The sequence below is a fragment of the Onychostoma macrolepis genome, chromosome 16, assembly GCF_012432095.1.
Source record: "Onychostoma macrolepis isolate SWU-2019 chromosome 16, ASM1243209v1, whole genome shotgun sequence".
Classification (NCBI taxonomy): Eukaryota; Metazoa; Chordata; class Actinopteri; order Cypriniformes; family Cyprinidae; genus Onychostoma; species Onychostoma macrolepis.
In genome coordinates this window covers 22,035,047-22,062,706 of record NC_081170.1, presented here as the reverse complement: position 1 = coordinate 22,062,706, position 27,660 = coordinate 22,035,047, and the positions used below count along the sequence as shown (strand labels likewise).

Genomic DNA, 27,660 nt, shown 5'->3' with positions numbered 1-27,660 from the left:
CATCTGAGCAGATAGTCTAGAATACAGTTTGGACAGTTTCACCTAATACCACATTCTTCTAGAGATAATGTTGAAAATTTAGCAAATATCAATTAAATGGTGGCTAGTTGATTTGCACAATAAGGTGACAAATTGAACTTTGAATTTTCAGCATTTTCTTTTTCTGTACTATAATTTACTATGCTAATGTAGTGACAATATTTCAGGATGGAATTTTAGCAATTGTAAATTTTACAGTTTACACTTAACTTTTCACTGTAAATTACAAAGTGACTTTTATTTATTTATTTATTTATTTTAATGTATCTAAAATGTTTTTTTTTGTGTGTGTGTGTGTGTACTCTGAGAAAAACATGTATATGTTTTTAAATGTAATTTATAATCAACTTTCATATTAATTATGTTGAGATACCTCATGATTTACTCACCCTAAAGCCATCCTAGGTGTATATGACTTTCTTCTTTCAGAATAATACGATCAGAGTTATATTAAGAAATGTCTCTCTCAAGCTTTATAATAGCAGTGAATGGTGTTAAAGATTTTGAGGCCCAAAAAATGTGTCTATACATCATAAAAAGTACTCCACACTGCTCCGGGGGGTTAATAAATGCTTTCTGGAATGCCAGATAAATAAATAAAGGCTGGAACGCCACTCTCTCATGAACACAGTTAGCGGAAGCTAGAGATTATGGTTTCTAAAGTTTTAAATATGGATATTTTTTACATACACAAATGCATCGATTTACTTTAGAAGGCCTTTATTAACCCCTCAGAGCCATGTGGAGTACTTTTTATGATCTATGGATGCAGTTTTTTGAGCTTCAAAATCTTGAACCCCATTCACTGTCATTATAAAGCTTGGAAGAGCCAGGACATTTTTAACTCCGATTGCATTCGTCTGAAGAGAGAAAGTCGTATACACTTAGGATGGTTTGAGTGTGAATAATTCATGGGGTAATTTAGATTTTTGGGTGAACTATCCCTTTAAAAGTTAGCCATCTATTTTTTTTTTTCAAGACTGGTCATAACTTTTTTAATTCAGTTACATAAAACAGTAGATTGATCTAATCTGAATCGAAAAAGTAAGACTGATTACTTGGTTAACTGCTACTTAGTCAAACTAGTTCTTAAGACATGGTCTAGTTTATGCAGCCGGCCCCAGTCTCAAAGTGAAAAAATCAGATGACAAATTTTTAATGCTAGTCTAAGCAGTTTATACAAAAGGACCCTGGACGTTTCAGCAGAAAAAAAAAAAAAAACATTTACATGTTTCAATGACATACCAACATACTAGTCAAACTCTTTCAAACTATTTTACACTTACCATGGTGGTCATGCTAATGGGCTGATGGTGATATTTAAGCTTCTTATCCCGGTTTGTGAGTTTTGTGGCCAACCAGGGCGGAGAGGGGCGGTTTGTTTTGGAATGGAAGGCTGTGGCGAGGAGGTGGGAAGGGCAGAACCGCCGCAGGACGGCTCGCCCTGTTTCCTCTCACGTTTGGCACTTTTATGAGAGAGAATTCCTTCCCTGAGATTCAAGCGCTCTACAGTAGATTATGCGAAGGTGGGTTGTGCGCTCAGGAAGATCTGTCTTCATAAACGTAGACATTAGTGACTGCTGGGTCTGCTCCCCATTCTTAGATACAGTAACCGTGATCTGCCATCATAATGGATGCCTCTGGTATTCTCCTTGTGTGGCGCGGAAGGAGGAATTTCACACAGCACCTTTGTTTTGCTCATAAATCTCTGCAGTGAAACAATACTCGCTGCGGTCAGCGCATACTTATCATCATCCATCTCTCTCCCTCTTTAGCTTTTTGTTGCGATTATCTTCAGAAAAAAAAAAGCTGAGCTCTTAGCGAGGTCTTAATGATTCCTTAATGCTCGGAAACTCGTAACGGTCGGTGGTGCTTGAAGCTCATCTTTCCCCACCTTGACGCTGTAGCGAGGTCTGTTGCTAATGATATTCTTTACAGACCTCTCCATTTAAGCTTATGTGCTGTTGAAAGTCAGGTAGGTTATGCTTTCCACAACCAAGGCATTTTATATCTTCTTTTAAACATATGTATTTTTCCAAACCACTTACAGTATGTGCCTTGTTTGCACTTCAAGTCAAGTTAGTCAAAACAGATATTTATTGTAGTTAAAGAAATCGTGTTTTTGAAAGAAGCCTCTTTTGCTTACATAGTCTGCATTTATGTGATCAATAATATAGTAAAAATAGTAATATTGTGAAATATTATTACAATTTAGTTGATAGATTTTCAAATGTAGTTTATTCCTGTGATGCAAAACTGAATTTTCAGCAGCCATTACTCCGGTTTTCAGTGTTAAATGATCCTTCAGAAATAATTATAATATGCTGATTTGCAACTCGTTGAAACTTTTGCTGCTTAAAATTCTGTGTAGATCATGATACTTCCTTTCCAAGATTCTTTGAAGAATAGAAAGTTCAAAAGAACATTTATTTTAAAATCTTTATTTTCATTGTTGATCAATTCAATAAATCAATCCAGAATAAAAGTATTAATTTATTAAAATATAAATAAATAAATACTGACCCCATACTTTTAAACGGTAGTAGTCATGTATATAAATTTCGTCAGCTACACTAAAAGCTACTGAGAATAAGGAATATTTTTCTGTCGCTAAAATATAGAGGACCATAATTAGGTTGGCAGCAGCAGATTACAGATAAATTCACATAAAATACAACTAATAAACTAGAAACATATTAATTTATATAACAAAGTCAAAAACAGTGAAAAACGGCAGCATTTAACTAAATATTTTGCTGCAAGAAAGACTAAATGCTGCACAGGGACTTCTGCGCAGGCAATCAAATTAATCACCTTTTTAATGGGTTTATTTATACAAAGCGTCCAAACAAACCAATTAATTACTACGAATCAGACTTCCCAAGGTTTGAGTGCTTGTCAATTTGTCACGTCTGGTTAGGACACAAGATTAACATCCTTGTTGGTTCTAGAATAACATACTTATCGTCCAATCAGCGGCCTCAAACTTTTAAAGAAGTATTAGGGTGAGAGCCAGGAACAACATTTTGGTTGCCCTTTATATGGTGTAGATGTAGGGCAAGGTTTTGTTTAAGGATAGTGCTACAGTATTGGCTGATTGGATTGTGTTCAGGGATGTTGATGGAGGTATGTGTCCTGTTTGGGTAACTCATTTAGAAGAACAGAGAATCATGCCAAGGTTTCCCTGAAGAAGAAGACTAAAATTTGCTAAAGTCTGAGCTAATCTGTAGCTAATTTTGTATGATCTATTTCTGTGAGCATATTCAGCAAAACATCTCCTTTAAATTCTCAGAATAATTCAGTAAAGTGCGTAGTTTATTTCAAGTCATATTATTCCGTATATAAAGGTACAATATTTCGGTCATAGAGGTTAGCATTAAGACAAGTTTGTTTTTGTTGAGAAAACGTTTCCCTTGGGACCTGTTCATGAGAGGAGTGGACCAAGGAAAGTACACAGTGATTTGTTTTCATTTGTTTGTCTGAGATGACTACTAATTAGGTATCTCTTGCCATCTGAGGTCAGTTCTTACCAAGCTATGCTGAGAAATTCACTTTGTTATTGAAAGATCTACCCGGAAACTTTATGTTGGATGAACATCACTGGGACGGGAGAGGAGGGAAAGGCCAAAGCCGACACGAAGAAGTCCCTCTTGAGTAAACAGGAGCATTGGAATTAATCAAAGAGCCTTTTTTTTCTTTACATACTTGTGAAATTGGCTGGAAAACTTTATTAATTCTAATTTGAGAGTTTACATGGAGGAAAACACATTTCAAAAAGTGCAGAACATGCAGATTTTTGAGATTTGTTTTTTCTATCACTCATCATAGGAACACATATGCTGAATGCTGTTTTCCCACAGCCTGTTCATGTGTTTACTGCAAACTTCAGTAATGCATTACTTTTTGTAGAGGATTGGAATGTTGCATATCAAAACAGCAAAAGAAAGAATTTACTGAGGTTTGATGCCACTTAATTAATTTACTATTATTTAATTGTTAGGTTGGTCCAACCTATATTGTTCTATTGATTTACTATGTAACTGTAATAAAATAATTTAATTTAACTTAATAAAACAAACAAAAGATATTGTAGCATATTGCTATTCAAAGAGATCATATTTAACAGTGTTCCATGAGGTAGGTCGCCTTGACAAGATTGTCTCACAATATGGCAAACCTGTGTGACTTGAATAAAACACAGTTGATTTTCATAACTTCAGTGTATTTGTTTTAGTTGTTTTGACACACATAGTTCACGGTGGCCAAGTAGTGCACAACACAACAAAATTGCCACAACACATAGGACTAATTTTGTTGTGTTGTGCAAATTTCGCTGTGTTGCAACTTGTTTCCATTGTGTTGTGCTAGTTTCATTGTGTCGCGGATTGTTTCCATTGTGTTGGGCTGATTTTCTTGTGTTGAGGCTTGTTTCCATTGTGTTGCACTAATTTCTTTGTGTTGCGGCTTGTTTCCATTGTGTTGCGCAAATTTTGTTGTATTGTGGCTTGTTTCGGTGTTGCACTAATTTCATTGTGTTGTGGCTTGTTTCCATTGTGTTGTGCTAATTTTGTTGTGTTCTGCACTTCTGGGCCACCGTGTATAGTTGTTTCACCTAAAAAAATTTAGTTTGATCTACAAAATTGATTTTTTTTTTTTTCGATTAAATGGACATAATTTGCTTTGTACATGTTAAAGGCATATGGCTCTTCTAAAATAAAATATTGTTGTAATTTTCTTACCCTCATGTCATTCTAAACCTGTAAGACTTTCTTTATTCTGTGGGACACTAAAGAAGAAATTTTTAAAACTCTTTAACTGGGTGTCCAAAAAATAACATTGGTCCCCATTCAGTTTCATTGTATGCACAAATATATGTCTTTATTTGTGGTCCAGAAGAAATGACATGAAGCTGAGTAAACAATGACATAATTTTCATTTTTAGGCATCTTGTTTAGAGAAGCAGTGATGCTAATTCATGGATTGCCCTTTGTGCATTCAAATGTGATACCTTTAAATTACCAGTCCAGATATTTATTCACTTCACCAGAACAGTAAGAGAAAAGATAATATGTGCTTGCTGCTCTGCAGTCTTGTTACGCCATGTACACATGTAACAGGGTTTTGATGGATACTCTTCATCACGGCTGGTCTGGTGGTTTGGGTTTGGAGATCTCTCCTGGGCCTGTGTTTATTCAGCTTTAAACCAAATAAACCCAGAGTAGCAGATCTGTACTGGGACACAGGATGCAGACCTCAGCCCTCTCAACCCATCCTACCCAGCTGGGTCAAAACCTTCTCTTTTCATCTCAGTGCCTTTTGTCCCTCTATCCAAAACAATCTCCTCATCCATTAGCACTTCAGGCCCTCGCTACGGTTTGCCAAAGTGGGTTTCCAGTTTAGGACGTTGATTTTACTGATGTTTTAGAACATAAAAACAAAAAGGACTGAAACGGTAAAGGTTAACTGCCTGAAATAAGGTCTTGTGGTTAACACCCCTGTTGAAAAAACAAAACAACATATGCTGGTTAGGTATGTTTTGAAGCATGTCAGCTGGTTTGAGCTGGTTTAAGCTGGTCCTTAGCTGGTCACGAGCAGGATTAAGCTGGCCCTTATTTGGTCCCGAGCTGGTTATGCTGGTCCTGAGCAGGAACTAGTTGCTTAGGACCAACATATGACCAGCTTAAACCAGCTCATGACCAGCTGCCAAGATTCAAAACACACCTAACCAGCATATGCTGTTTTTTCAAAAGTGTAGATTTGTTATTTTATTGAACTTGTCACTAAGCCTTCTGGGATTGGCTTTGTTTTTAAAGGACACTTGAGTTAGAGGATAGCATCGGTTAGTTACCTACTTTTTGTAACAGCTTGCACCTCAGGAACATGCCTATGATATCTTAAAATGCTGCCTCCATAGGTAGCTCACTTGTTTTTGGAACATAGAAGAGAAAAATGGGATCGTTGAAGGAGATCTCTGTGAAAATAAGCAATGGCTTCTTAGTGCAAGATCTTTGGTTATGAATTCTGAAAGGAATTCTTGGTCTAAAAACTGACATTATGCATATTTTCAGCTGAGGAGGATATTGTTTTAAGTCTAAAGATAATCTCAGGGTTTAGAAAGAAATTTCTTTTAGGAAAAAGAACATTTCTTTGAGAGACGAATGGGTTTTAGCCATGGTAGGATTCTTTCCTGTCTTCTGGGTTATTTTTCTCAACTTTATCCATCATGATTGCATTCATTCCTTTCCACTGTTTTCCCATCAGCCCAACCACCCCCTCCCCCCTCTCTCTTTGAGGGCAGTTATTGTGCAGGAGACTCTGATACTGTAGTTTCACAGCCTCTTTGCTGTGTATTGCAACAAGTGCTTACGGAAGTGCTGCCATCTGAGCCAATACAACTGGAATACATAACGAATGAAGGCTGAAGATGATGGGAACGTATTGTTTTAACTACAGCATTCAATCAGTCTGAGAATGTACTAATACAGTAGACTTGTTTAGATTCTCTCTCTCTCTGAGAAACGGCCTATTGTTTCTGGAGTGCTGCTTTTTCAACATACTAAATGCAGTGAGTCTGTAGCGAGTGATTGCTGGCAGGAACATAAGCCCTGTGGCAAACAGGCTTGGTAAGTCTTTTTTTTATTATTATTATTTTAGATGTGAAAAGATGTGGTAAGAAAAGCGAATGAGTAGGACAGTACATGTGAGCTACAGTGATAAACAGTGATTCCGTTTCAGATTATTTCATACATATTTTTGTTCTGTTGAGGTTTTCATAGGACATCTTCACAATATAATGTTGTGTTACTATAGGTATACTGATTGTAACTCAATACATAAAAATTAGGGCTGTAAATCATTTTTAAAACGGCGTACTATTTAACTGCACAGTTTTCTGTGATTAATCACATTATTGCAGTTGTCACAGTATCAAAGTATAGCTAAAAAATTAAGTGAATGCTGAATTCATAAAATATTAAGTAAATATTCAATGCATTAAACGTGTTAAACAGTAATGCAGAATCTTTAAATGAATGCTTTAACAGATCCATTGCATTACTTTTTAATGCATTGAACATTAATCACTAACATTAATCACAGTTTAATGCAAGTAACTTATTTCCTCAAAGCAATTTTATAAATACTACATTTAAAATCAGTTTAAAATAATGTGCACTCAAATGAGATGAAGACTCATATCATTGACCTATTAAAAACTGTATTATTTTACATGGAGTGGGTCCCTCTCGTGGGGGCAGCCATGTTGAAGTCACATGACTAGACAAAAACTCCTTATTTTATCTAGGTGATCCCTATTTTTGTTTTATTTTTTTTGACATTTTCACTCAGAAGAAATGAATCTTCCTGGATTATTTCAAAATCTACGGTAATATCAGAAAACTGACTTTCACATGCTGCATTCACACCAATAGGTGTCAGTATACAAGTCAAAGATAACCACCATATCAGCTAGTGCATTTACCTTTAATTAGCCAATAGACTTAGTCCTTTAAGATTAAGCATGACTTTAAGAACTTGATTAAATTGTTCACACCCAAGATAGGCTCAGTATATTGTTTAAAAAGTGTTTAACCTGGTTAAATAATCAGTATATCTAACAGGAAGAGCTGGTTTATTTCCGTAATGTTTTTTATATCTGATGATTTCCAGGAAAAAAAAAAAAAAAGACATAATTACTTAACAGTTAAGTGAATAAATATCAAATATAAGGTTATTTAACAAGTATGCCATTGATGCAATGTACCCTCCCATGAGAGTTGTTCTCAGTTGTGTTGATGCGAGAGCGTGAGGACTTCAGACGCAATACAGACTGGCACACTGGATGTGAATCCGTTCCAAATGGGCAAACTATCTTCAGGAAGACAAAGGCCCATTGAGTGTTGGCCGAGTGTCTTTGCCAAGAGTGGATTATGTCCATTTTAGTGACATCACAAAATAAAGCAGCCTATTCCGCAAGCAAAGCTCCTCTGAATGGCACTGTTATCAGCACTTCAATATGCAGTTTGGCTCAGACCAGGGGGTTTGAGGTTCCCTGAGGACTGCTGTAACACCTTCTCCATTGCTGTATTTATTTTGTCAAAGAGGAAATTGTTTACTGTTGTTTATAGCAACGTTTTTTTGGCCTAATTGGCTGTCAGAAACTTGTAAAGGCCTTTGGCATTATTAGATGCCGGTTGGCTGCATGTATCGCTAATAAAATTGCCCTCTTCTCAAATGGCTCTGAATGGGACTGATAATATTCATTGCTTGAATTCATTGGGAGTTGCTTGTCAAAGCTGTGGGTGGGATGGTGATGGAGTTCATGTCACATGGAGTTTTAGAAGCCAATAGATTATCTCACCTCAGTGACTCCCAAAAGACATGTAGCCTCAGTGGAGGGACTGATGAGGCGTTTTAAGATATTGCTTGTTTTTATTATTTATATATAAATGACAGCTGTGTGCCATGACTTTTTGGAGTACAGTTCTTCAAAAACATCTGTTATGTATGGAGACAGTGCACAACCCTTAATTATCTCTTTATACTGACTGCATTCTGATTCTTATATTGATATTTTTTATATAAATTAATTATTTGTATATTTATTTATCAAGTATGATTATATTAATTTGTTTTAGTACATTTATTTATTTTTTATATTTATCTGTTAATATAAATTTAAGTTTATTTATATTTAATTACATTTACACATAACTGTACACAAGTTTGGGGTTGGTAAGATTTTTTTAATGTGTTTGAAAGAAGACTTTTAACAAGGCTGCACTTATTGGAACATAAATACAGTAAAAAAAAAAAAAACAGTAATATTGTGAAATATTATTACAATAAAAATAAAAATAATAAAAAAATTCTATTCCATTTAATTTTTTTTTTTTTTTTCCTGTGATGGCAAAGCTAGATTTTCGGCTGCCATTATGCCATTACTCCAGTTTTTAAGTCTGAAATAATTCAAGAAACCTTTATTATTATGGTCGCAGTTAATAATATGCCCAATATTTTGTGGAAACAGTGATACTTTTGTTATTATATTATATATTCTGGTATTATACTTTTACAAACTTTGGTATATTATATTATATTACAGAACATTCTGGATTAAATCAGTTAATTTCATTCATTGAGATGTTGCTTCAGTTGGCTCCCTGCGCTGCTCTTCTAACCCCTCACAGCAGAGCAGTTGTCAACAGCATTCCCTCCATGCAGCACAGGCATTTCACCTCCTCGCTGGCTTACCACATCAACACCCTGAGCTCTAATGTTCACTGATATCACAAAGCAGGTCAAATAGACCAAGCAAATGCACTGAAAACTGAGATTTTTGCTGCCTGCTCAATTGACTTTGAACATTTTATCACAATTTCATTGGGTGCAATCCATTAAATCTGGTAAAACAGAAGTGTACTTAATCCATTTGCATCGGGCCTACATGAATAATGTCTGTTGGCATTAATGTAGCTTTGCTGAAACCGGGTAGGGGATTTCCAGTTCCCAGCATGCTTTGCATGGGACTGGATGGGTAAAGTAAATGTTGAATTAAGTGTTATTTTTGTGTGTTTGTTATGTCGGGATTTGGAGTTTCTGTTATTACTATTGTGGTGAAGAATGGAGCTTGTGCTTGGGTTGATGACAGGCTTTAATGTACTTGCTCTACTCAAAAGAGCAATTATTGTGCACTATAATTCATTATATGGTAAAAAGTAAGCTTTGACATGCAAATCTGTATTGTTTCTAGTTCATATATGCCTGGTTTAGTTCAGTGTGTATATTGTGTTTTTTACGTAATTCAGCTAGGCTGCTACTTTTTCTGTAACTTTCAACTTTTGGCTTATTCTGGCCAGAAACTGCCCATTTAGACAGATATAGGTCACATGACTGACATTCAACCATAGTTTGTGTTCAAAATTTTTAAATATCTTACTGACCCCAAGTTTTTGAACAGTAGTGTATATTGTAACGCCATAAATTTACAATAACTCGTCTCTCTGATGGATCTGATGCAACAAACCATGCAAGCTTTTGAAAATGAAGCAACTAATTCTTTCCAGGTACCTGTAGTAATTTTAAACTGGTACATTGTTTCCAAGCAGAATGATAAAAACAGTGCATCCCGACTTATAGCATCCATCCAATCATGTCTATTTCTGCCAGATCTTACCATTTTATTTGCAAAATCTGCATGAGATGATTCAAGGACAAGCTGTCTGGGACTGAGACTACATACAAATTTTGAAGTAGACTGTGCAATCTCTTCAAAAAGAGACATTTCCAACTCGGAAGACATTTGCATTTGGACATACTTTTGGAATGCAACTAATATACGGTTATTACTGTCTTGTCCCTCTGCAATCTGTATGATCCTTCGTTTCCTCATTTGTGACAGATTTATTTTGAATCTTGCTTGATTTGCTGCATGGTTGTAAATCCAGCCTGGGAACTGGAAAGGCAGTTAGTCATGTGTGCCCCTGTGTCCTCACAGGCCTTTCAGCAGTGCTGGCTGAAGGACCCTGTAGTATTGATGGTCCCCTTGCTGTGTGTCAGTACGGGCTCACGGCCAATCCCAGAGCTTTGTCTCAAGACAGATGCTTCTTTAGTTGACGAGCAGCACGGTTCATGCTTATTTATTAACAATTAGATGCTCCGAAATAAGTTCTCTTCTGTGGGCCTTATGTTTGGCCAACCAGGCGTCGAAGTTTGCCAAGAGTCGCAACGATGTGGAAAAAGAGTGTTTTAATTAGTCTGGGAAAAAAAAATTCTGAAATATTTTGCAGCGTTTACCTCCATTAATTTTCTGCTTTTTAGTTGCATTTAATATATTTAGAGACAATATTTAGTGTTGTTGAGTAGGCTGTTTCTGGTTCTGGATTCAACTGGAATTGATTTAGGAATTGGTTCCTCGCTGTTGATTTCGATTGTTTTTGATTTTACAGTGACATTAACCTAATTTTGTTGTGACTACATTATATGAAGACTTACCTCCTTCCTTAATATTCACTGATTAATATCAGCATCTGTTATCTCTGGAGTCCGGAGTGATGCTCAGAAACTTCCATTGTGGACAACAGAATAAGGCAGTTTCACCCTTTAAGCTAAATCATGGAATTTATGAGACTAGTTTATTCTTTTTATATACTTTAGACACTTAGAACAGTTCTGCGTGCAAAACTTTAACATTTTTCCAAAACGTAAACTAATCAATATTTGTCAGTCGTATGCTACAAGCAGGAACTCATAATTAAATAGTGAAAGCAAACCTCATTAACTTAAGTAAATGAAAGGTAATAATGAGCAATATGCATTCACACATATGGCTTTATGTGAATGTTTCAGTGTGACATGATATGACACAAAGTTGTTAACAACATACACAATGATGTAAAAGAACGGCTGCAATTGTTTTTTTCCTTTTTTTAACCAATTAAATGAAATGAACCTGTCAAAAGAACCAATTTGGGAAATGAATCTGACTTTCGATCACTATAAGGAAGCAACCAAGAGACAAATTAATGACCATCTATCTACTGCAGTGAAAAACTCTATTAAAGAGAAGTTGATTCCCTTTAATTGAATCAATTCCAACCTTTGGAATCGATTCTCGATTCTCGAGTGGTGGAATGAATTATTTTTTGAAACAATTCCCAGTCCTACCATTGAATGTTTGTTCTGAAGAACGACACAGGAACTTTTTCTTTCTTGGAATGTTATCAATCTGACAAGTTCTTTTGTCCACAGATCTTATCTCCTTCACACTATTCCATTTCTGGAAAGTTGGAGACCTGTTTGCTTTCTGTCAGGTGAAAGTTCTCTCGCTGACTGAACAAGAACAGGGAATTCTGGGAGTTTTTGTGTCTACTGCACGTGCTAAGCTGCGTATGTCCATTTGCATGAAGCCATGGTCGTCAAACATGTGTCTTTGTTTATTCCTCTGCGGATTCCCAATGGAAACAGAGACCCTCCCATGGCCTGAGCTGCACATGTACCCCGTTTATGACCGTGTTTGATCCCAGAATCCCATCTTAAAGGATCTGCATTCTTGCACAAAACTCCTGCCCAGATTACAGAGTTACTGTCCTGTATTGTTCTGTGTAAAAGAGAGACTGCTCATGTGATTTATGGTAGGACTGCTTTTGATGAGGGGGTGGGTTGAGTCTCGTTGCTTTGCAGATACTGTAGACAGTGCAAACGATGTTTTTGATCAGCGATTGACTTGCGAAACCCTTCAGAAGAATAAATGAATGCTTCAAATTGGACTTTTCCTGTCTTCCGTAGTGCAGATCTGTATCAGTGAACAGGAGATGCTGGATGAATCAGTGAATCCTGCAGGTGGAATGCATTATCTTGGGTATCTATGAGAGGGCAATGTGTATGCTGACACAATGAGGGTCTCTTATAGGAGGATGTCAGGTTGGATAGACAGTATTTTTCTCAAATAGCTTGATCTATTGAAAGAGTATTGTATGGTTTGCTAGTCAATATAATGCATTATCAGGACTCAGATACACCCTGGAGAGGTTTATTTTGCAGACTGTACATTATTCTGCTTGTTACGTGAAAACAAATTGAGTAAAAAAAGAATGAACTACCATTCAAAATGTTGGAGTCAGTAAGACTTTTGTTGTTGTCAGGAATCACTACTGTTTTTGTTCAAACAAATGCATCGTTGGTGTATGGAAGCATGTTTTTGCCACTGAATTAAAAATAATAAAAGGTAATTGCAACTTTTTATCTCACAATTCTGACTTTTTTTCTTGCAATTGCGAGTTTACATCTTGCAATTCTGACTTTATAACTCGCAATTGTGAGTTTATATCTCACAATTCTGAGAAAAAAAGTCATGTGCAATTGCAATGCAATTCTGAGAAATAATTCAGAGAAATAATTCAGAATTGCAAGAGTTCTTTTTTTTGGCAGAAACGGGCCTCCGTATAGCTGAGCATAAGAGATGAAAACATTTAAAAATGACCACAGACATCTAAACGGTTGTGGACATGATAGATTCGAATTGAAATATTTTATGAGAAGAAAGAGAACTTTATAAAGGACTTAGAGAGGTACAAAATAGCACATCTATTTAAGAGATTGGCCATTTATACAGTTACAATAATATCTGAACAAAGATTCTTATCTAACTCTAGTGTTTCATTTATGGCCTAAAAGTGTATTTTCATACTTTTTCGGCTTAGAATTATACTAAGAACAACAAGATGAGTTGACATTTGAACCGACACTTTTTTAGTAGTCTTGGATATATTTGTAAACAAAAATTCAGGATTAGTGAATGATGTGCGTTTGTATAAGAACCAATACATGTACAGTATTTTGTTTTCAGTACTAGCATGGGGTTTATTGCACATTTATTATGGCAAATTAATGTTTGTTTTCACAATATAAATTTTTAAATGCAAATGCGCAAAACTGTTACATTGCACAGCCATGTATGCAAATAGATGTGTAACAACAACCAATACAATATTGTTCAGAGCAACGCTGGTTTCATGGCACTGTGCCAGTGGATCTGTGTGTACAAATGATCTTTGAAGCTTATCAGAACTATTTTCCTCTTGGATGAACTTATGTTCCATTATGACATCTTCTAGGAAAAGAGGGAATCGGTGCCTTGAGTGAAAGTTCCAGATAAGTCACCCAGAAATTGTAGACCCGTATTTTGGTTCAGATCTGCAGCGTTTTGACAGTTACGTACTGGAAAACTGGAGCAAACTTTTGGATGATTCTCCAGAATCACCAGGTGTCTTAAATACATGACTCTCTCGGCTTGTGTGTATATTTATGTGCTCGAGTGTGTGTGTGTGTGTGTGTGTGTATAAAATCCCCATCTGTTTTCCGACACAAATCGTGGCATGTGTGTATCTCCATTTTAGCCAATTTCCTGATGTTGTGCTGGCTTATAACTCATTCCTTTAAACTCTAAGAAACCACCACACTGCAATTCACATTCAGTGACAGAAATCTGTCCATCAAATGTGCTTTTTTAAACACGCCTGATCAAACGACAGAGAGCGAAAACAGGTTGATGTTACTCTAACAGCTCATCGACCCAAACTCAGGGCCTCTCTATGATTAATCTTCATTTTGCGGCTGCGAGCACCTGCATTTTTTGGGGACAGCGGCACTTTACGAGGCTCCAGCTATGAAAATAAGTGCATGCAGGAGTGGGCCATGCACCGCAGGGCTTTGAAATGCAATTAAGTACTTTCAGCATCTGTTACTGCAACGAGAGCGCTACAGCTTTTGAGGACGACTGAGGAGCTGCCAAAGGTTCTTACTGACTGGCCGTGCTCCAGACGTTTGATGCAGCACCCTGTGGATCTGTTGTTCTTGAATGACACTCTTAAACATACACTCGAACTGAAGTCTATACCCTGCGCATGTGCTTCCATATCCTGGTACATGTTTACAGGGAAGGACATCTAATGTGGTTATGTGTGTGTGTATGTACTTGCTTTGCCTGTCGTTGCTTCTGTGGGTTAGTGTGTTACACTATTGGTTACAAATTTTTGAGGGCCCAGTTTTTTGGTTAAATTTGTATGGTCATATACACAAACGTTTGAAATGATCTATTGTGATCTGTAAGCTTTTTAAATGTTTTTTTTGCCTTATGCTCACCAAGGCTGCATTTATTTGATAAAAAAATGCAATATTGCAAGTAATATTGTGAGCTATTATTGCAAACTAAAATAACAGTGTTCTGTTTTAATTTATTTTAAGGTGTAATTTATTTCTCTGATGGCAAAGCTGAATTTTCAACAGCCATTATTCCAGTTTTAGTGTCATGTGATCTTTCAGAAATGGTTCTAAGTTGATTTATTGGTCAGACACACACTTGTTTATTTATTTATTTATCATTATCAATGTTGAAAACTGTTGCGCTGCTTAACATATTTGTGGAAACCACGATACATGTTTATATCAGAATTATTTGATGAATAGAATCTTCAAATGAATGGCATTTTATTTTTATTATAAATGTCTTCACTGTCGCTTTTGATCAATTTTATGAATCCTTACTTAATAAAGGTGTTCATTTCGTTTTAATTAAAGACAGTTCATAACTCATTTACCAATTCAAAAGTGAACCTTTAAAAAAAAAAAAAAAAACGAACTAACATTATCATTATTAAAAATGTTTAATTTGTAACAAAATCTCCTTGATTTTTTTCTGTGATGTAATTATTGTGCTTTCCCTAAATTATGGCCAAATTTCAGTCTGTTTCTCACACAAAGCTATGGATTGGCTTCAGAAGACTCGGAATATAGTGCTTTTCTACATTTATTATACATTTATACAGTTTTGTGTCCTTTTTGAAGCTCCAAAGCTCCAGTCTCTAGGATGTCAGACTGTACCTCACCAAAAATCTCGGTGGGATCCTGTGGATGTCTGTTTTACCACAAGCAGATCCATCTTTGACCTAGTAACAATTAAAATTACTGAACTCTCCCCTCCCCTGTTTAAGTCACTTGGGTAGAACTTTTACAATATAAGCGATCTATTAACACACAAATAATGGGTGTCTCACGTTTCCTGCAGAGACAATGGCAGCTTGTAGAAGAGGGATTTTCACAGTCTGATGGGAACTTCGCAAAGATATGCCGGACGAGCACGATCCCAGGGTAAAATATCAGAATAGGGAAAGGTGATCAGCTCTGGCTTATTCAGCAGGGGTTTCATGTTTCACAGTTCTCGCTGGCATACAGAGGAGTGGAAGAGAAAGCTTTTGTACACGACTGCATTTGAGTCAGCATGTATCAGCATGGTGCATTTGTGTTGTAACTGCATCCTACAGCTGAGTCTGGTGGTCATATAACAGACTCTCCAGAACTGGATTCGGCACCAAATTCACAAGTGATCTTTGTTCATTGGAATGAGTCGTGTTGGAAGCTGTGTTTAAAATATTGGGGTGGATGACATTTTTTTTTTTTTTTTTTTTTTTTATCTGAAGTTTTGAATTGATTGATCTGAATTTGAATTGATTAAACAAAACTTTCACAAATAGATGACTCTGTAACCTGGTTCATTTGAATTAATCACTCAAAAAGACTTATCACACTATGTAATGATTATGTAATTTTGAAATTATGTAATAATGAAATTTTCTGACCTGAAGAGTCGTAAAACATAAATCGAAGTGATCACATTGACTGGATTACCTCTGCAATTATTAATATCTGTTATCATATAGTAGAGGTTTAAATATTATATATTAACAAGTTTGGTAACACTTTAGTATAGGGACCAATTCTCACTATTAACAAATTGCTTGTTAGCATGCCTATTATTAACATATTGGCTGTTTATTTTACTTATAAAGCTATACATAAACTTAACAACTGCCTTACTAACTATTAATAAGCAGCAAATTAGGAGTTTATTGAGGCAAAAGTCATAGTTAGTGGTTTGTTAATAGCAAGAATTGGACCTTAAAGTGTGACCATACACAAGTTTTAATGCTTCAGAACTGAAGAAATGAAAATGAATGGTGTGTGTATGTGTGTGTGTGTGTGTGTGTGTGTAATAATTGGCAATGTTCATGACTTTGACTTAAACGACTTAAATAAAATGTTATTTTTTGGTTTGACATTTGTGATAGATCCTGAATTTTTGCTGATCATCCGCCCCTACCATATACCATACATCAAAGATCCTTAAAATTAGCCAGTTGTTTTTATGAATCACTGCACACTGTGAATATTTTTTACAAATCCTCAGATTCCACGTAGTATGCCAACACATGACTCCTAATTGCTTGCATTTTTCTTAATGTGGTTTCAAGTCTTTTTATCCACCCCGTTTTAAATGTTTTATGAGTTGTTTTCAAATTCACGCTTTATTTAAATTCAGGCGTGGTGGCATTTTGATCATGAATCCTTCACAAAGCCTTCTGTTCCCAGTCAAAATTTTTCCCATAAAAAGAGAGAGCCTTTCTTGTCAGCCTCAGTTGCTGATGAATAACGGACTGCAGGATGGTTGTCTGCTTTATTACCTATTTTCTCTTGTTTTCTGACAGGAAGAGAGCATGACCTTCTGGGTAGGTGATGGCACACAGTTTGTGGAAGCCATGGCTGGTTGGGCTGTTTTCTGCCTGTGTGGCCCATGCTAGGCTAAAACTAATCAAACGCCAAGTACCAGACTTCCATCTGGCTCTCATCAAAGCACAGCATTCATCTGAACAAACTTCTAGTGGCAGGAACAAATTAATTAAAAAGTTGCTGGGCTTCCATACACACTGTGTTGAAGAGCTGGCTAGTTAACATCGGATGTACATCCACACACACAAACGCACGTTGAACGTTCTCTTTAAAATCTTCATTCACACGCACAGCTGTTTAATTCCCTCGCTGCCCCACCCAGTAAATCCTCTCCAGTTTTGGTTTCCACCGCTTTTCAGTGATCTCATCATTACCTGCATTTTTGCCTAATGTTTCCCACCTGCCTGTGTTTATCTGCGTTTTCTGACCTATCACCCACTCCATGTTTGGACCGACTGAGAGGATGAAAGCAGAGAAGCCTGTCATGCCATAAAGCAGCATGTTACGAGCCCACACTCATGTTGGGGAGGTTTTCACTGTAATTACTCCTGTTGTCTCTCCATAAATGAAGAACAGAGCAAAAGAGGTGGAGGGAGAGAAAATAATGCAGGTGACTTGTTCGTTTTGTCTTACTTAAAGTTGCGATGTAATGGAAGTAGCGTCAGATCTTTTCCTCTTTTAAGGAAATCCAAATGGAATGGATTAAGGAAAAACAACAAAATAAATGGTGGGTGGGGTGAGGACTTGGTTCTATGCATCGTTTTATTTGATTGGATGGAGCTTGAGGTGGACTTTAAGGAATGGGCGAAGTTTAAGCTGATAAAATAATTGGAGAAGTCTGACATCTGTCACCAGAAAGTTTTTTTGTTTCATCAGAAGATCAAGTTATGTTACTTGAATTAAATATTTAAAAAAAAGGATGAAAAATGAAACATATGCATGGATTGTTAAGAGTTAGAGCAATACGTTTCGAATTTCAATTTCTTGTTGACTTTAAAGGAATATCTAATTCTGTAATCATGTCATTCCAAACCATATGACTTACTTTCTTGATCTGAATGCAATGAATGGAGACTGGAGCTGTCAAGCTTCAAAATGAATGCAAAAGCACTATTAAAATATTATAAAAGTGATCCACACAACTCAAACGCTGTATTCAAATTCTTCTGAAATCATACAGTAACTTGACTTGAGAAATAAACAAAAATTTAAGACACTGATAGTCTTCCCTTTCATTGAGCTGTTAACAGCTGTGAATCCGTAAGAACTAAATCGGTCATTAATTGAATCATATGAATCATTTGTGACCAGACCAGTATTCGCTGAAATGATCTGACTCAAAAGAATGATTCTTTTACAACCTGTTACTAAGCTTGAACAAGTTCTGACAATGAAAGTGAAAATTTTCATCAATTTATGAAGACCTCACTCGAGAGTATGTGTGTGTTTTCTGATTTTCCCATTCAGATCCCACTGTATCGCTTCCCTGCAGCCCCTACGGCAACTGAGAGGCAGCAAAATTACTGCTCCTACTTTTATTGCTGGATAATTATTATTATTATCATCAGACGGAGGCGTTCACACACCGGTTTCAGAGGAGACATGACCTTGTACCTCAGAAAGCACTGAAAAATGTGTAAAGTCGTAAATGCTGATTCATGTTTTCATTCCTTGTATTCCCTCCCTTTAGCCTTTATAAGGGCTGCTGAGGGGCAGCAGGTGCCATTGGTATGATAATATTTGAACTGCGATGCCTCAGGTCACATGATGTAACCCATACACACTTTCACTGTTAAAGGGTTAATTCAACCCAAAATGGGGGTGAAACCTACAGGTTTTCCAACCCTGTATGACTTCTATATAACACAAAAAATTATTTGATATAATGGTTTTTGTGCATACATTGAGAGTAAAAGGGGTCTAAAAAACAACATTAGCCCCCATTTTCATTGAATGAACAAAATATCAAATATTAATTGATCTTCTTTTATGTTCCACAATTATAATTCTTTTTAGTGTTTAATGTGAATTGGCAAATTGGTCTATTAGTTCTACCAATAGATTATAATTAATGGCGTATTTAATTTTTGACTGAAATGAAAACAAAGCTGTGGTACAGTGTGCTCGTGGTTTGTACTGTTGTAAAAAAAACAAAAAAAACATGGCAGTTGTTCTAATGAAACATCTTTCCAAAAATACCATTAAACGGTTTTGAAAATTGTGAGTTTTCCAAATTACATGTTATCACGCACTCTATGCCTTTACAGCAGCATTTACTTCTGTTGCATAATTGTCACAGGTAATAATTTAAAATTGCCTAGAGCAGTGGACAGTGCTGTGAATATTTGTTTTAAATTTTATTTTATTTTATTATTTTGTTTTGTTTTGTATGTTTCTGCATCTATACCAAAAAAGTCTGCATCTGTATCACAATAAATATAGCCTGATATGTTATTAGTTTTATTTGATTATAATGATTTTATTTGATTTTATTTAGCATGTTTCTGCAGCTATACCACAAAATGTACAAAATAAATCTGTTTACAAGATAATAATTGCAAGAGTAATATTTATAAATTAGTTTAAAATTAATTTAAATGAATGATATTCAAAGCAAAGTTTATCAGTTGGTATACACTGTTAAAAGTACTGTTATTTTATTTTACTTTAGTGTTCAAATACTTTTTAGGACCACTGTATATACACTATAAATATGCACATCTCTTTCCTTGCTTTCTCTGTCTCACACTCTCTGACTGGCTCCTTTGTTTCTCTTTCTCTCTGTCCATTATTATTATTTTTCGTCCTGAACGTGATGAGACAGAGGACAGTACTGCGGGCACTTATCCCTGCCAGCTGGTATGGAACTAATCAGAGCTGAAATATTTCTCATTAAAGGAGGGCCTCACTCTCCCTGTGCTGTGTGTGTGTCTGTATATGTAAGTGTGTGTGTGTATCGGTCTGCAGATATGCATGGCCGTATGACAGGCGGGAATAACTCTGTGACAGGTTTATTGGAGAAAGTCTGTGTAGGGCTGAATTACAGTAGATTGTCTGACCCAACATATAGAGAGATCACGCAAGCACAGTAGCAAAATTACTGAGCCGGTCTCACACACACATTCCAAGAGAAGGATTCATTGCATGATACAACAAGATCCATGTCGAGATTGTGGTTTTATGACTGTGGAGAGATCGAGTGTGTTTGTCACTGTGTGATCTTTGTGATCATCACATTCACGAGACTCATCCAGAAACCGCAGAGAGGAACTGGAGATTAGCTGAATCAGCGCGTCTGATTGCGGATCGCTGGAGCTCTCTGTCTCCGCTGGGCCGTGTGGCAGTAAGAGGGTCCGTGAGAAATGATCCCACGCTCACCCTCCTCTTCATTACCCTTCATCCTCCAGTGATCACAGGGCTCTGTTTCCAGCCTGCCAGTTTACAGGCTTAAAGCAGGAGGATGGAGGTCTTGGGTGAGTGTGGAGTGAATTCTGGGTAACGTGAGAGACAGTGATTACGTCGGTGGTACATTGTGTGAGATAATAGAACAAGAATAGGAATGTGCAAACAGTTTGATTCCCGAATGAATGGTTCTAATTAACCAATTCTTTTTATTGAATCAAAAACATAAAACTTGATTAAACCATCTTGATTCCTAAATCAGTGACTCTTATAAGCCGGTTCTTTTTAGTGAATCAAATACATACTGCATAACTAATATATAGTGATCCCTAAATGAAAGACGTTTATGAGGCAGTTCTTTTTAGTGAATCAAAAACATTTAGAATGAACATTATAGCCTGATTCCTCAAGGAATGACTCATATGAGCCAGTTTTTTAATGAATCAAAAATATACAACATGACTTGATTTCTAAGTGAGTGACTCTGATGAGTCGGTTCTATTTAGTGAATCAGAAAAAACTACAAGTGTAATCTGACTCATGAACAAATGTTTTTTATGAACCAGTTCTTATTAATGTTTGTTAATTTGAATGTTCTCTCTCTGTAGGAAACATTGTGTTGTGGCATACACCAGCAGGGTAAAACCAGGTCATGCTAATCAGCCAAACCTCGACTCATTTTGCAAATCATTTAGAAATCACTGTTTTGGGACAGTTCTTTTAATGAATCTTTCAAAAAGACTGACTCACATGTCATAGATATGAATCAGTCTTAACAAAGTATTCCATTAGAGTGGGTTTAGATTTTCCCTGCTGCAAAATAAATATGCAGAAAAAAAAGATGGGTAGCAGATTTTAGAACTACGCTTTAAAATTTCCAATGATTTAGCAAAAACTAGCAAGCTCTTGTAAGTAGTCATGAAAATGCTAGTTTGTTGAAATCCAGTTTGGTGAATCAGAGGTAGAGTTAGAGAGAAAAAATGCTGACTCTTGAGAACACTGAGTTCTGAATGAGAAAATGATTCATGAAAAAAGAGAGAAAGTGAGGGCCAAATATGGAAGTCCCTGAGTAAAGGTTGCAGTCCTTTTTGTCTGGTCTCCTCTATTCCAGCAGGATCAGAGAAATGCCGGATAGAGAGAGGAAAGGATGGATGGAGACTTTTGCAAGAGATGGTTTTAAGGTTCTTGACAGCAGGAGATGAGGAGGTTTGGAGTCCAAGGTTGCTTGAACAGAATGTGCTTTTATTGTTGTTTGTGTTGATTCCGAGAGTAATTTTACAAGACATGGTATTAAATGTGAGGAAGAGAACAAATTACCACCAGATGCTGCTGACGTCTACAGATCATTCCTCAAGTCTTTCAACCTGTATGTCCACTCTTCGTGAGGTGTTGTGTTATGAAGAGTTAAAAGTGTAAAACATATATATTTTTTAAAGAATTTCTCCTGTGCATCCTAATGCTGCAAGTACACCATTTTTGATTCGCTGAAAAGTGTGACATGACTCTTGTGCTATAATTGCTCTGTTTGAGCATCGTGAATAGTCTGACATGGCAACTTTGGCTCAACGGGTAACACTTTAGTATAGGGACCAATTCTCACTATTAACTAGTTGCTTATTAGCATGCCTATTATTAACATATTGGCTGTTTATTAGTGCTTATAAAGCATGCATTATGCATGACCATATTCTACATCCCTAATCCTACCCAATACCTAAACTTAACATCTACCTTACTAACTATTAATAAGAAGCAAATTAGGAGTTTATTTAGGCAAAAGTTGTAGTTAATGGTTTGTTAATGCCGAGAATTGGACCTTAAAATAAAGTGTGACTGCTCAACCAATAGTGTGAGTTTGAGGGCGGAACTATCTGTTTTTTGACCAATGGCAGACAGGAGGAGTGTACAGGAAGCCTGTTCGACACCAGTTAAACATCAGTGCACCTAAAATAAATAAATAAATAAACAAAATTTGCTGAAAATTTATGTACTGTCAGGCACAGGCGCCGATTTATGTTTATGCTCAAACTTGCAGGTGTTTTTTTGTTTTGTTTTTGTTTTTTAATATAAAACACATTTTCACCGCTGTTTCCACGAATAAATAATAACTGGGATAAGTTATCATACACATACGCACCAAATTTAATATTTTCAAATATTTCATTCTCATTACTTAGTAATTAATACTGGGTTTTAGTTTTTTTTTTTTTTCTAGAGTATATTCCGTTGGATGGTGCGTTTGATGAATTCACTACACAAAATTTATCTTTTGAAGTGAAACGCACAGACTGCAAATACATTATTTAGTAACCAAATAATACACACATTCTTTCTATGAGAGCTGCGTTCACTAAATAAAACGATTTAATAAATACCTATTTACAATAAGCACTTATTCGCGCGAGCACAGGACAAAGTTTGAGGGCACACACGTAATATCTGAGGGAGCGCAGAGCCATGATCTCTATACATGGGAGCGCAAGCCTGCTGCAAGCGAGAGATTCGTGCTAGCACCCTCTCGTATTACAATAATGCACTTTTGACATTTGCAATTAAAATAACGCCAAAAACTGCCTCAAATGAACTATGAAAACGAGAATAAAGTCGTACAAGCTGCAATCCTTTTCTTATTGGTGAAAATGAACGGAGACTATCTTGTGTTTTTCCGTGGGTGCCTATGCTGTCAGGCCATCCAAGATGTAGATGAGTTTGTTTCTTCATCTGAAAAGATTAGGAGAAATTTACAAATTTTTGCTCATCAGTGGATCCTCTGCAAGCAAATGGGTGCCATCAAAATGAGACGAAACAGCTGATATAAACATCACAATAATCTTATTCCTTTAATTTTCTGTGCATTATTTTGTGAGATTAGTGGTGACAGTAAGGTCTATCTCTCTATCACCGTTAATGACATTAGTGGCACACTTCATCTTTAATATCTGTTTTTGATGAGCCCTGCATTCTACATATTGGTATTTGCAAGGGAAATATCTTGGAAAACTGTTTTTTTTTTTTTTTGGAAAATCATATCTGTTGAGACTTTTACTGTGTAGTCTTTGCAATATTTACAAATATTTAGATGCACGTTGGAATGAAACATTCTGAATCTGAACAGGATCAGAACTTTGTGCAGCCCCCATGTGACTTTCTGTTCGAAATGAATGATGGTTTGTCATCTGTTGTCATCTGTTTTAAACCATAAAATTCTGGTTTATATGTTAGAGAGAGGTCAAAATGCTGACTGTTGATTATAAGTATTTCACTTAAAAAAAGAACATGGTCCCTTTAAAAGAATGTTTACATTACTAAAATTATTTGGTAATCTTTTAAAGTTCAGTTTGACTATTTTTTTTTTTTTTTTTTTCTGGGATGTTTTTGACAAGTTGTTTTAAAGAGACTTGTTTATGTTTGTTTTGTTCTTTATAATCTGGATCTTGAGGTGTACAGGTGTGTCGGAGATCTTTTCTCCCTAGAGGTGGCTTTGATTTACATTTGAGTAAAGCCAGATTAAAGTTCTGACACATTGGTTGAAAAGTAAGATGACTGGCTTTGGTTCATGCTGTTCTTGTCTTTGCTCCACATGATTTGTTGAGGCCCACAACAGAAACATATGCCTGAGGTAAATCACAGTGGTGTGGTCCTGTCAAACCCAACACAAAACCCTGTCGTTACTGTATATGAAAACAAGCTCTGGAAATGTGCCGGCCAATTATAAAGCCGAACCGGAAGAAAAATTCCTCTTTGGCACATAAACGCAAGACTTCAGTTGAAATACTTGAGAATATTTATAAAAAGGGTGGATATGGTGCTCCTGTATGGAGTATTCTATTTCTGTAATTATTAGCAATGAAACCTGTTAGCAGTTTCATCTCTTCCTGTCTTAGCGATTGGGGATATAGAGAATTAAACTAGTGGAACTTATTTTCTCCATACCGGGACCAGAATTCAATCAATAAAAGCCAAATGTGAGACAAATTGCCAGATGGAAAGTAACTTTTTTAGGCTTACATGTTATGTGTCCACTATATATTATACATTTTATGCAGTTAATGAAAAGTACCATTGGCAGTTTTGGCAAAACATTTTTGTACCTTCCTTACATATGGTGTAGATGACATTACTTTGGTATTATATTTGCTAGTTAATAGACTAGTATTCCTTCTCACATGCATATAATAATGTACGCATGCAAAAGCTTGCATTGACACACATACACACAGAGAGAGAGAGAGAGAGAGAGTCTGACATTCACAAACACACACTCAGCAGTAGGCAAGATTAAATTGGACTCTCAGGCTGCCAATACTGAGGTCGGAATGTTAATGAGAGTTCTCTTTGGGGACACATTGAGAAAGAGAAATGGAGAGAGAGCACAGTATGTTGTGAGCTTCAGCCTGTGGTTTCCGTATACAGCTCCTCAGAGCCATCGATAAAGAGATAATCAAGGATACTGAGGGAGAGAGAGAGAGATGCATGCCCATTTTTTCATAGGTGCTGAGTCAGAGGCTGAGTCTGTCTTTAGCTACTGCGCTAATGCACACAGACATCACTCTACTCAACCCTGCCACACGCTGGCAGACTGAAGCACTGCAGTTTGAACAGTAAACACAATGACACAAGCACAGTTCTTCACCTGAGCTTCAAAGTGCTTGGGTTATGGAGCATATGTCCCCTTAATATATTAAAATAGTCCAAAAGGCTCCATCTAAACTCACAAATGTTAGAAAGTAAAGCACATGAAGATCAACTCAAATCTCTTTTCCCTGTTTTCTCCTGCAGAAAAGCTCTACAATTCGACCGGACGTGAACTGCGAAGAGCGCTGTTCTCTCTCAAGCAAATCTTTCAGGTAAGCTTTCCCACTTCGACTTAGCATTAGCGCAGAGCACCTGCTAATGTCTTTTTGTCAGCAGCACATGTGTGTGAGTGTGTGTCTGTGTTTTCATGCATGTTTCAGCTGTACGGCTATGCTGGAATTTCTCTAACTGCACAGAAATTGCCAGATACCAAAGCTGGAGTCTCCATCATTGATTGATTTTAAAGCTGTGCTGGAAGCTACTGTTTTTCCTCTAGAGAAACCATGTCTGACCACCGCATTGTGTGTGTGTATGAGATTAAATGTCTTTCCACTAACGTTTTAGCATTTTTAATGGCAAAAGCACCTGAAACTTTCACACCTGTCAACAAGTGTGTAATTTAAACCTGCCAGAGGCTATGCATAAACACACACAAATACTCTGGAGCAGAAACAAACATAAACATACTTGCTAGCTTTGTGAAAGCATATACACAACTTTGCTGGGAAAGCTTCTGAAATTTAGTTTGTCAGGCTACAAACTACTCATAATTCATAGTTGAACTTGACCTTTTTACGCTAAAAACTAATTAGCTACAATACAAAATGCTAACAAGAAATAGCTAACTACATATGAAGCTAGATAAGAGCACACTGTATGATTTAGAATTTAAAGGGGTGGTTTACTGTTTTTTTTCTAGGCTTGATTGTGTTTATGGTGTGCAGTCTAACATGTGTTCATGCTTTGTTTTTTTAAAAACGCATTATTTTTCATATAATTTACCTTTATTCCACACCGCTCTGTCCCTTCTCTGACAAACGCCTCGATTATTTCCTGTTTAACATTAAATCTAAACAGAATTTGCTAATATATGCAACTTAACAATTATTACATGCACACTATCGGCCAGTTTTACTAAACAGGGCAAATTAGCGTGAGAGCGCAATTCCAAAACAGCGCTGATGGGAGGGGAAATTTCTGCGAACACAGACACGACATATCATTTACATATCGACCAACGCAATATGTAGTCTCAAATAAAGAATAAAGAAATAAAGAAGCCACACGTTGAAAAGAACCGGAGGCCAACAAATGAAGGTTTGCTAGAGGTTTCGATAGAGCTGGTATTGCGTGACTCCTAGTTGAGGGTTAAAAGTCGTCTTTTATTTCCTGAAGCAAATTAAAAATAACATGGCTTGGCAAATCATATGTTCGGACAATGTGTTCTTCTGCCATTCAAAATAAATTAATACTTCTGAAAAAATCCTCTCCCTTCTACCATGCTCTCTCTGTTCCCTGCAGTGCCTCCTCCTACCAACAAATTGCAGCCACCAAGCGCAAAATAGTTTAAGACATGCTTTTTTTGGACGTTAAATAATGGCACAAATGCCAGTAATTTGACGAGTGCAAACGTTAGTAAAACGCGTTGCGTGATTCATTTGAATACTCTCCTCCCATAACTTGTGCGTCTGAAAGGGAAAGTCCTAGAAATGCATATTCAATAAGGTCAGGCGCAAAAATAACATTGTACACGCCTTTTCAGTGCTAATTCTTCACTGCGCGTCTTTAGTAAAACCTGACAGTACAATTTTAACGCCAAAAGACGGTTTGTGCTGGCGCAAGCTGTTAGTAAAACTGGCCCTATTTGTCTTAATAATGAAGCCAGAAACTATAGGAGCCTGTTTTTCTCCATCAAAGTGAAAAAATAATAGTAATAAAGGTAATCGTGAGATAAAGCTAGATATAATAAAGTCACATTCTGATTATTGTAAAACACTGGAAAAACATGACATTACCTACATTTTTGTAAAACTCCATGTAAATATACATAAAATTCTCTTTAGAGCACTAGTGGAAGTAAAACACAAACACACAAACAAAACAAACGAAAAAAACGAAACAAAAAACTTTTATTTCATTTTCACGCAAATTATAATTACTTAGACAGATTACAATTAATAAAGACTCATATTATATAAAGACTTCCAACAGTTCTTTCCACAATACTGTTATGACCTGATTGCACCTTTCTTTTCTTTTTTTTTTTTACCATAGTGCATTATTTGTAAACTAGCATTTGCGTCACATAACCAGATCTATGTCTTTTCCAATGTAGTAAACTTGCTTGGTAGCTCACCCGGTACAGCATTGCAGTTGAGATGCAGAGAGTATGGGTATGAGCGCCATGTAACACAAGTCGCAATAAGGCTTCAAATAAGCTTAAAGACTTGTAGAAGCAAGCTGAAATGGCATGGTTACTTCAGAAAATGCTTTTTCGTTTCATGGGTAGGGTTTAGTGTAGGTGGTATGTAATTTCAAATGTGATAGAGCATTAACTTTTTAACGCTTCTTATCGGACATTTA

The 27,660-nt window shown here is 36.4% G+C and overlaps 1 protein-coding gene across 1 annotated transcript in view; it reads left to right on the top strand.

Annotated features, from left to right (window-relative positions):
* fhod3b (formin homology 2 domain containing 3b) overlaps positions 1–27,660 on the top strand; it is a 181,231-nt gene that overhangs the window by 78,876 nt on the left and 74,695 nt on the right. The window contains 1 exon segment of the mRNA XM_058746369.1: positions 25,282–25,349. Within this exon segment, the coding sequence (XP_058602352.1) occupies positions 25,282–25,349 (68 nt within the window).